A 10,465-nucleotide genomic window follows, 5' to 3' on the forward strand; every position below is an offset into this window, starting at 1 on the left:
TCCATGGCTCAGAAATTCTTCCACTGGTCTTGCAGAAGAGGCCTCCCCTCTCTGGGTTCCCCTTCCCCTTCATCTTCCTCCCCTATTCCCTCCTCTTCCTCCTGTAAAGGAAAATATTTGAGAACTTGAACCCCCTAGATTTCAGAAATAGGAAGGCATAGGGGCCTCAAGTCTAGGCTTTGATATGCCAGAGCTTCGAATTACTCCCTGGAAATAGCTGTAAGCACCAGACAGACAGAGCTCCTATGCCCTGGTTTACTCCCCAGATGCTAGCAACTGCCAGGCTAGCCCAGGCAGAAGCCAAGAGCCAGAACCTCCACTCAGGTCTTCCACATGGGTGACAGGGACCCAAGCACTTGCGCCATCACCGCTGCCTCTCGAGGTTCTGCATTAGCAGGAAGCTGGAGTCGGGAAGGGAACTGGACATGGAACCCAGATGTGGGATGTGGGATGCAGGTGTCCTAACCACGAGGCCAGATACCCCAAGGCCAGTTTTGAGGTACGCCTTTTTGGGGGGAAGGGAGGGAGCAAGTCCTGGAGGAGAAGGAGGAGGATGAGGAGGGGTGGGGATCATTTAAATGGTGTGATCACCACTTAGAGATGAGGAAACAGGCTCAGCGCCTGAGGCGGCTTGCTCCTGTTCTGGACCAGATCTGTGTGATCTTCTGTTGCAACTGGGTAGTGGTTTGCACCGGGAACCGGACAGAACTGAATTTTACAGTTGAAAGGAGCATCCTGCCCAACAGGTTCCTGCTGTATGAGTTGTGTACACAGAGAGTAGGGAGATTTGGTCATCAAGTGTGTTCTTGATCTAGTATTGTGCTCACTGAAAGCTGAGCACAATTTTTTTTTTTTTAATAATTAAGTACATGATCACCACACCTGGCCTCACACCAAGTTTGTCTTACCTCAGGGCCTTTGCACTGGCTATTCCAGAAGTTTAGACTGCTTTTTCTCCCAAATATTCTAATGGCCCATCCTCTGTTTCGTTAGGTTCAATACAACTGTCACCTCCTCCAAGCGCCTTCCCTTTGCGCTCCATTTGAATGGTATACCACAGCACTCATCATGGTCTGTAACTCTCCTTTATTTCTGTTTGGTTCTTTCTTCCTTGTCTGTCGCCCTAGGAGAGTGATTCCAACCCTATGAGGGCAGCAATTTCTTTTTCTGTACTTCTTCCTCATTCCTTCATTCCTAGCCCCTGAAGTAGTGCCTGGAAATAAATGTGGAAAGAAATACAGGCAAAATGGCTGAGGGCATAAAAGAACAAATAAATGAATATATCCATGTGAGGCTAAATAAATAAAATGAGATAGATCCACAAAAGGGACTTTGGGGAGAAAGGACCCCTAATTCTCACACTGGAAATGCAATCAAACACATTAGGGAAGACAAAAAGACCATGACTTTATTTTTTACTTAAAAATCCTTGAGTGAAGAGGACTGAGAATTTATATATATATATATAAAAAGGCCCTTGGTATTGGGAGGGTGAGTGTGGGGACCAGGCAGGGAGAACAGCAGCCAAAGTAGGGGTCGGGGAAGAAATGGGATTTGGGGGTCTGGGGTGCAGAGTGGGGGCTGGGAGGCAGGGGCAGTAGAGAGCAGAGTAGGGAGTGGGCAGTGACTCAGTCGTCCCACTCATCGTCTTCATCCTCATCGCCGGCCTGGTCCTCTCCTTCGTCTGAAAGGAGACAAGGATTCAGAGGGAGTTCAGCTTGGTGGGGGGGGGGAGTTCAAAGGCCCTGGAGGGCTGAGGGGTATTCCTAAGGTCAAGTTAGGGTTTCTGTTTGGGACAAGATAGGCATTATAGTCGGGAAGTCTGTTCTAGTTGGAGCTGAAATTAATATGGTATTGTTCAAAATATGGTTAGTCTGGGGCCTGGCATTTTAGTTTTGGGGCCTTTTGTTTGTCTGCTTACTACACTTGACCTTAGCCAAAAGGCCAAGAAGTGAAATTTTTGTTGTTGTTGTTTTTTAAAGATTTATTTATTTATTTGAAAGGCAGAGTGAGAGAGAGAGAGAGAGATCTTCCATCTGCTGGTTCACTCTCCAGATGGCTGCCAATGGCCAGAGCTGAGCCAGGCCAAAGCCAGGAGCCTGGGATTCCATCTAGGTTTCACACACAGGTGGCAGGGACCCCAGCACTTGGGCCATTTTCTGTTCCTTTTCCAGGCCATTAATGGGGAGCTGGATCGACAGTGGAGCAGCTGGGATACAAACCAGAACGATATAGGCTGCTAGTATCACAGGCAGCATATTTATCCATTACCCCACAACTCCAGCCACAGCTGCTCCACTTCTGATCCAGTGCCTGGGAAAGCACCAGAAGATGGCCCAAGTGCTTGAGTCCCTGCCTCCCACCTGGGAGACCCCAGTGGACTTCCAGGCTCCTGGCTTTGGCCTGGCCCAGCCCCACCTAGTGCAGCCATCTGGGGAGTGAACCAGTTGATGGAAGATTCTCTCTCTCTCTCTCTCCCTCCCTGTGACTCCTCTGTAACTCTGCCTTTCCAATAAAATGTTGAAAAATAACGCTTTAAGAAACATTTCCAAAAAACATGGTTAGTCGGGATATTGTCACACAAAGGGTTAATGTTAACCCATTTGTCACTTAATGGGGCAAGTGTAAATGCTGTTAGTGAAGGTGGGGTAATTTATTTTTGCTTAATGGTGGGTTAATGTTAATCTTTTTAACCCATAATGGAGTTTAATGATAAAATTGTCAAATGATGAGGCTGGTTATAATGCTGTCATATAATGGAATCGCATTAATCTTGTGGACACACTTTGGGGTTAATGTTATTGTCAAAGTTGGAGTTAATTGTATCATTGTCCCCTAATAGGTTGAAATTACTATTATCTTCATATCATGTGTGAAGGATAGTATTGTTGCCACAATAGGAGGTTAATATTAGCATTATTGTTGAAAGATGGAGTTAGCTACTATTATCATGGGTTCATATAAAGCTGTTGGTACAGGAAGTTAAAGTTAGTGTGTCAGATGGCACTCTTTAAAATAGGATTGTCACATACTAGGCTGATGTTAATAGGGCTGAATACAGGACAACATTAATGCCGTGGGCACACCCCTAATGATAATAATAGTTAATATTACATTAATACTATTGTCAAAGGAAAGAGTTATATTATGGTCATATACTGTCTAAATATTACCACTAAGGAGACTGATCTAAGACTCTTTGATACTGTTACCCACAGACATATATAATGTTTCTATTGATGGGGACTGCCTGAGATGTTTGCAGGCCAAGGCTAGCCCTGGCAACCAGGTTCAGGGTCTCGGCCTGACAGGCTCACCGGAAGAGTGGATGGCCCTGCTTCTTTTCTGCATCACGTGCATCAGGGCGCCCACCAGCCCCTCGGAGGTCTGCGGTGGCGGCTGCAGGGCTGAGCTCTCTGGGGCCCCGGGAGTCTGCAGCAAGGAGAGTTTCAGTACTTCTTCTGCCCCTTCTTTGTAATTTTTCCTCCCACACATCAATCCCTTTCAAGGCTCCCCACCCACCTCCCAAGCTTAGCACTAAACCCCAAAGCCTGGCACCCCCATCAGTCTCAGCCTCCGCCTCCCTATATGCTGACTTGCACCTGACACCCCAGAGTCCCAGACCCCAGTCCTTCCTCCTGCCGGTCCTCACCTTGTTCAGCTGAATTCCCTGCCGGATTTGATCCAAAAGCGCCCCCCGACCCCCTCCAGAGGCCAAGCAGCCCCCAGACAACGGAGCAAGTGGGGGCGGGGGAGGCACTGGCCCATCCCCGGAGCTGGGGGGTGGCGGTGGGGGAGGGGGCGGGGGAGGTGGAATGGGCGGCCCCCCAGCTCCAGGGGGCGGAGGGGGCGGTGGTCCAGATCGGCCAGTGGCTGGAGGGGGTGGTGGTGGAGGGCCCCCTCGGCCTGGGGGTGGGGGTCCTGGGGGTGGGGGTCCTCGGGGCGTGGGTGGGGGCGGAGCACCCCCTAAAGGTACAGGGGGTAGTGGACCAGAACGGCCTTTGTTACCCCCCACCAGAGGGGGTCTGGGGGGCTGGTTCCCTCCTCGGGATGGCGGTGGGGGCGGCTCTGTAGGGGGAAAATAACACACAGTTGCTATTATTGCTTTCTTCCAGGCTTCAGTTTTGTTCATTTGTAAAATAGGTCCCTCCGCCTGACCAATTCCCCATTCAAGCAGAACAGGGGGTTCTGCGAGGACTGGGTGGCTTCAGGGCTGGAGAAGAAGGGGGTGTAGTGAAGGGGCCTCACCTTGGCGCCTCATCTCCTGCCGCACAGCCTCCAGCCCGCCCTGGTCCTCGATGAAGTCATAGATGAGTTTGGAGGTCTCTGCATCAGTGAGTTGAGCCTCACTGATTCCTGCCCTGGAGAACAGGCTCCGCAGATCCGGGTCCAGGTTGTTCACCTGCCCCGGAAAAGGACCCGGGCAGGGGTGAAGGAATAAGGTGAGGAGGGAGAGGATAGGAATTGTCATTGGGTCCCTCCTGGCCAGGGATGTGGGAAGCATGGGGTTTGGATATGGGCTCTGAGCAGTGATCTATGAAAAGGTGGGTGGAAGTTGAGTGGGAACCAAGGGACTTTGGAGTTACTCACGTCAAATCCATTCTGGGGGTCCCACCCCACGTGGCTGACATGTCTGGAGGAGGTGAGGAGACTCCAGTGAAGCCCCACTGCCCTTTCTTTCCTCCCTTCCTAGTGAGCCCTCCTACCCTCTCCTGCTCCAACAGATCCTGAGCGGCAGAATTAGTGAAGGAGTCTAAACAAGTGCATGAGTGTGATCAGTAGTGAGAGAAAGAGAAGGGGTCTGTAGGTTTGATGTCCGTCTGTCTACCTGTCTTCCCACCATCTACCCACTCAGTTATCCACCTATCCATTCACACCCATCCTTTGCATCACTGATCTCTACAGACATCAGCCCCTCCCCATAAGCCCACACATGAGCCACCCCTACCATTTGGCCACTTGTCCACCAATCTGTCCTCACACACACTTGTCCGTCCACCCATCCATCTACCCTTGTGCCCCCCTTTCCATCCTGCCATTCATTTTTCTGCCTATTCAACCACATAATTCTGTTCACTTATCTACGGAACTGTCCATTCACCCACAAATCTGACCACCTCTCCATTCCTATCCACCTTGTCTGTGAATCATTCAGCTTATAATGTCCACACACTCATCCGCTCAGCCATCCATCTACCTGTCCACCACTGAAGTCATCTACCCATCTATCCACCCACCTACTCATTCATTCATCTACCCATCCATCCACCCTTCCACTCATCCACTTCCTGCACCATCAACCTCGCTCGTCCACCAGTCTACCAAGGATGGGACTAAGGTAAGACGAGACAGGTGCCAAGGCTACAAAATTTAAGGAGGCACTCACTCTCTGAGGCATGAATTCCAGTTGCACGACCCTAAGAGCAACTGCCTCCTTGAATTTTGCATGGTATGTGACTTATTTGCCTCTCTGTAGTCCCTTCCTTGCAGCCAGCTGCTCATCCATCTGACAGTTCTTCCATCCACCTAGCTGTTCAGCTCTTCATAAGCCCCCCATCCATCCATCCCCAGGAATTGGTAGATCTACTGGGGAGAGGTTCTCACTTGAATCCACTGGGTGCCCCAATATCTGCTTTGCTGATCTTCTTCTTTCCGGAGCGTTTCTTATCAGCTGGGCCAGGAGCAGGTGCTGGGAGCCCACGGTAGCGTGAACTCGTGATGTCAGGATTCTGGATGTCCACTGTCACCAGCCCCAAGGACAGTGGGCCAGTTTGTGGGCCTATGGAGAAAATAAGGTGATTGGACCATTTACCCACTTACCTACCAACCAAGTATGGGGGCAAGAAACAGGAAGACTGTAGTGGGGGGGGGGGAGCGGTTCATGGAGAAAATGAGTGAGGGGTCCAAGTGGTACAATGTAGAAATGGGTGGATCCCATAAACCATTAATAACCATTTAATTCATGCTTATCAAAGTATTGACTCAGTCATTCACTTACTCATTAATTAATTTGTTAAATTATTCATTCACTGACCCAGTTTTTCATCCAATCATTGCTTTCTTCACTAACTGGAATTTTATGTCATTTGTTCACTGTTCACTCACTTACTCACTTCCTAATTCATGCAGTCTCCCATATCATCCATTTATTCACGAACCCATTCACTTACACATCTACATACCCAGTCATGTATCTGTTTATGCTTTCAGTGTCCCACGGATTCATCCCCTCCTCTCAGCCATCTATGTGCCACCTGTCTATGCACATATTCATCCAGCCACACGTCCATGAACCTGCTCATCCATCCACATACCTATCTGTCTGCCCCTCCATTCACCCACTTATCCATCCAAGAGACACAGAGAAGAATCAGCACTCACCCCCTTGGTCTGCACCTGGGTGTGAGGGCAAGGGTGGGAGCCCCCCTCTTCTCTCTGGATAGATGGAAAGGGGAAAGTGCTATCACAGTCCTGCCACAGGTTCTTGGGCAAGCCCCCTGTTATTGCTACTTGTGCTAGAGGACTCACCTTCATTGGCTGGTGCTGGTGGTGGGGGTAGCTGGCGTCTGTCTGTAGATACGTCAATGGGGAGCCAAAATCATGATGGGGCTTTTGTAGTTTGCCACCTTTACATTCATCTCTGTGCAACCTCCTTATTACCCCCAAGGCCTCCTCACCTCCACTTTTCCTCTGATTCCTTTTTTGTATCTTCTCTTGCACCAGGGCCCGGAAGGCCTGGGCCTCACCCTCATCTGCAAAGTTCAGGCCCGCTTGGCAGTCCTGCACATGCCTCAGGGTCAGCAGCCTTCCAGGCCCCTCACACCTTTAGCACCCCCTCCCCATGCTCCCTACTGCTGCGCAGGGGTTGGTTGATCACTTACATCTCCAGCAAAGGTGTGGAAGAAGGGGGTGGGAGTGGAGTAGACCAGCTGTGAGTACAGCTCCTGTTCCCAGAGCAGCCGGCCAGCCTGGAGAGGTGCAGGATAGGGGACACACTGGCACGGAGGCACCCTCTGGGTGGGTGACAAGCCGTTATCTGGGCAGGGAGCATGGTGTCTGGATTTGGGGCCCTGGAGTCTAATTTTGGAGACATTCAGCTCAGTATCAGAGAGAGTGGTGGTCTGGGTGTCAGAATTGGAGGGTTGAGATAGCGTCTCAGTATCAGACTCTGTGGTGAGAGGGCCCTCCATGTGGAACTGGGTCGTGGTTTGGAAAACTTAGGACTGCAAGTTCCGGGAAATTGAGACTCACACATAGACTCGATCCTGCACTGCCCCAACTCCATGGAAGGTAGGCTTTTAGGATTTGGGAGTTGGGGTTGAGATTTGAGGTTCAGACATTTAGACTTGGCAGTTGGGGGAGGAGTCCAGACAAAGTATGTGCATTTTAGGGTTTGTAGAGCAGGCTTAGAGCTGTGGTGTTTGATCAATAGTTGATGGCTTTGGCATCTTGAAGTGATGGTAGGTCCATCTTTATGGACTTAAGAGGATGAATTTGGGGTATAAGCCTGGAAAGTTTGGGTTGGAGGTTGATAAGACAGGTCTGTTTTTTGCTGCAGTACTACCTCCTTATTTGGGTGTTCAGAAGTGTTAATGTGGAAATTATGGGGTCCCTGCTGTGGGCTTAAAAAGACTGATTTGGGGGCCTGCGCTGTGGCATAGTGGGTAAAGCCACCACCTGCAGTGCCAGCATTCCATATAGGTGCCCGTTCGAGTCCCAGCTGCTCCATTTCTGATCCTGCTCTCTGCTATGGCCTGGGAAAGCAGCAGAAGATGGCCCAAGTCCTTGGGCCCCTGCACCCACATGGGAGACCCAGAGGAGGCTTTGGATCAGTGCAGCTCCGGCCATTGCGGCCAATTGGGGAGTGAACCAGCAGATGGAAGACCTCTCTCTCTCTCTCTCTCTCTCCCCTTCTCTGTGTAACTCTGACTTAAATAAATAAGTAAATACATAAAGACTGATTTGGAGTTTGAGAAGTTCAAGATTCAATGAAATCTTCAGGTTCTGGGTCTGAGTAACAACAGGCTTATGACTTAGGAGCTGGGCAAACATCTGGGGCTCAGGAGTTTTGATGGAGGATTTCCTGAGATGCAACGTGTCAAGCTGGGAACAGATTTGAGGTACAGGCATAAATCACATGGTCAGTTTTTAGAATTTGTAGACCCAGTTGGGCCTGGGAGGTGGTCTAATATTTGGGGGTTGAGATACCGTGATATGGAGACTCTGGGGTCAGTCATTGTGAAGTCAAAAATGCAAACCAGAGTTTGAGACCTGGGGGAGCCTTAGTTCTAGGGTTCAGGGATTTGCTGATCTGGTCCCAGGGTTCAGAGCTATGTATGAGCAAAGGTCTGGCTTTGCAGGTTGAGGACGGGTTTGCCTATCCATTCAGGGGAGGAGTCACCTGAAGGCCATAAAGGCGGATGAAGTAGGACTTCTGGGGGTTATCCTTCACGAAGCACACAGCCCCACAATGCTCCTTGGTCCAGTGCTCGGCTCCAGGGGGCAGCGCCAGGTATAGCTGAACAACTGCAGTGGCCAGCGTCTAGGAGGGAGAGCAGGGATCAGTGGGGTCTGGTCGGAGGGGAGCCAGACCTGGGCCTTTCTGTGCCCCTGGCTGTCATGGGCCTGAAGGAAGAGTTGCAGCCCGAAGGAAGGTGAGGAGGCCTCGGGATCTTCCTGGGATGGGTGAGCAGTGGTAAAGTGGCTTCTAGGAGAGAGGGGCTGATGGAGAGGCAGAGGAGGAGGGGGAGATGGAGAGGGAGAGGCAAAGGGTGGGGAGGATGAGGAGGCAGGAGGGAGAGGAAGAAGAGGAAGGGAGGGCCGGGAGATCCCCAGCTCACCCAGCATTTTCGTCCGAGCATCTCGAAGAGTCGCTGGTTCTCGTGGTCCTGAAGCAGGGAGGAGGGAATGTTCTGCTTAACCTCAGGTGCTCCTCGACCCCCGGGCCTGCCTCCCACAGGGCCCCCACTCATGGTGCCTTCTGTCCTTGTCCTCTCCGCCTAGGCTCGGGGTGCAGGGTAAGAAGAGGAACTTCCGCAGTGAGCAAGGGAACAGGAAGTGCAAAAAAACCACAAGAGAAACAAGTCCTCCAGGGGGCCTCTCAGTAGGCCTGGCCTCGTCTTCCCCATGGGCCCTCCTCACCCACTTTGGGTTCCTCCTCTGTTGGACTGCTTAGACCCATCTTTTTTTACTAGCTCAGGTCCTTCTCCTTCAGTCTTATCCTCTGGGGCCCACCTCCTCCGACAAGCTCAGAGCTTCCTCTGGCTGGCTGGCAGCAAGAGCTGAGCCATCTGCAGTACCTCTGCAGGGCTGGCTGGGGCGAGGAGGAGCCATGGGGCTGGGAATCCTCCCTCTGCCCCAAAACACCATAGACTCCGGGGCCCAGGTCCAAGACTCCTAGTGCGAGAGGGCTCCTGCATTACAACTTTTCCCTTTAATTCCATAGCAAGCCTCTGGGAGCCCACTCCTATCCCAAGCCGCAGATATCGCCAACAGGGTACACACCCCTAGGTCACTTCCCTTACCCTTGTCTCCTGTAGCAACCAAATTACTTTCTGCCCATCAGCCCTTTTTTGTTTTTATTTTGTTTATTTATTTGAAAGGTAGAGTGACAGAGAGAGAGAGGGAGAGAAAAAGAGAGAGAGAGAGAGAGAGAGAGAGAGAGAGAGAGAGAGAGAGAGAATCTTCCATATGCTGGTTCACTCTCTAAATGGCCATAGCAGTGAGGGTAGGGCCAGGCCAAGGCCAGGAGCCCAGAACCCCATCTAGGTCTCCCACATGGGTGCAGGGGCCCAAGCACTTGGGCCATCTGCTGCTGCCTTCCTAGGTGGATTAGCAGGGAGCTGGATCGGAAGTGGAGCAGCCAGAATTTGAACTGATGCTCCCACATGGGATCCCAGTGTCACAGCTTATGGCTTAACTCACTGCACCACAGCGCCGTCCCCTCAGCTCTTTATATATATATTTTTTTATTTTTAAAAATCATTTATTTATTTATTTGAAAGACAGAGATAGAGAGATATCTTCACTCCCCAAAATGCCGCAACGGCCGAAGCCGGGCTGATCTGAAGCCAGAGGCCTGTAGCTTCTTCCGGGTCGCCCACATGGGTGCTGGGGCCCAAGCACTTGGGCCATACTGCTTTCCCAGGAGCATTAGCAGGGAGCTGGATCGGAAGCGGAACAGTAAGGACTTGAACTGGCGCCCATGTGGGAGGCCAGCACCACAAGTGGCAGCTTTACCTGCTACGCCACAGCACCAGGCCCCTTCGCTCAGCTCTATTAAAATAAAGGAACTTTATGGAGTCAGGGCTGTGGTGCAGCGGGTTAAAGCCCTGGCCTGCAGCAGCGGTTCAAGTCCCAGCTGCTCCACTTCCGATCCAGCTCTCTGCTATGGCCTGGGAAAGCAGTACAAGGTGCCCCAAGTACTTGGGCCCCTCTACCCGTGTGGGAGACCTGGAAGAAGCTC

At 51.3% G+C, this 10,465-nt stretch overlaps 1 protein-coding gene across 1 annotated transcript; it reads right to left on the reverse strand.

Moving 5' to 3' along the window:
* Positions 1-1,497: 1,497 nt before the first annotated feature.
* Positions 1,498-9,002, reverse strand: WAS (WASP actin nucleation promoting factor). The gene is made up of 13 exons (XM_062183438.1): positions 8,841-9,002; positions 8,402-8,542; positions 6,882-6,968; positions 6,678-6,780; positions 6,529-6,570; positions 6,382-6,435; positions 5,605-5,779; positions 4,591-4,633; positions 4,249-4,402; positions 4,181-4,188; positions 3,653-4,066; positions 3,318-3,432; positions 1,498-1,684 (listed from the first exon to the last, which is right to left on the reverse strand). Exons 1-13 carry the CDS (start codon positions 8,970-8,972, stop codon positions 1,629-1,631), a joined length of 1,524 nt encoding a protein of 507 aa, XP_062039422.1. The 5' UTR covers positions 8,973-9,002; the 3' UTR covers positions 1,498-1,628.
* Positions 9,003-10,465: the final 1,463 nt, after the last annotated feature.

Source organism: Lepus europaeus, chromosome X, assembly GCF_033115175.1.
Source record: "Lepus europaeus isolate LE1 chromosome X, mLepTim1.pri, whole genome shotgun sequence".
Classification (NCBI taxonomy): Eukaryota; Metazoa; Chordata; class Mammalia; order Lagomorpha; family Leporidae; genus Lepus; species Lepus europaeus.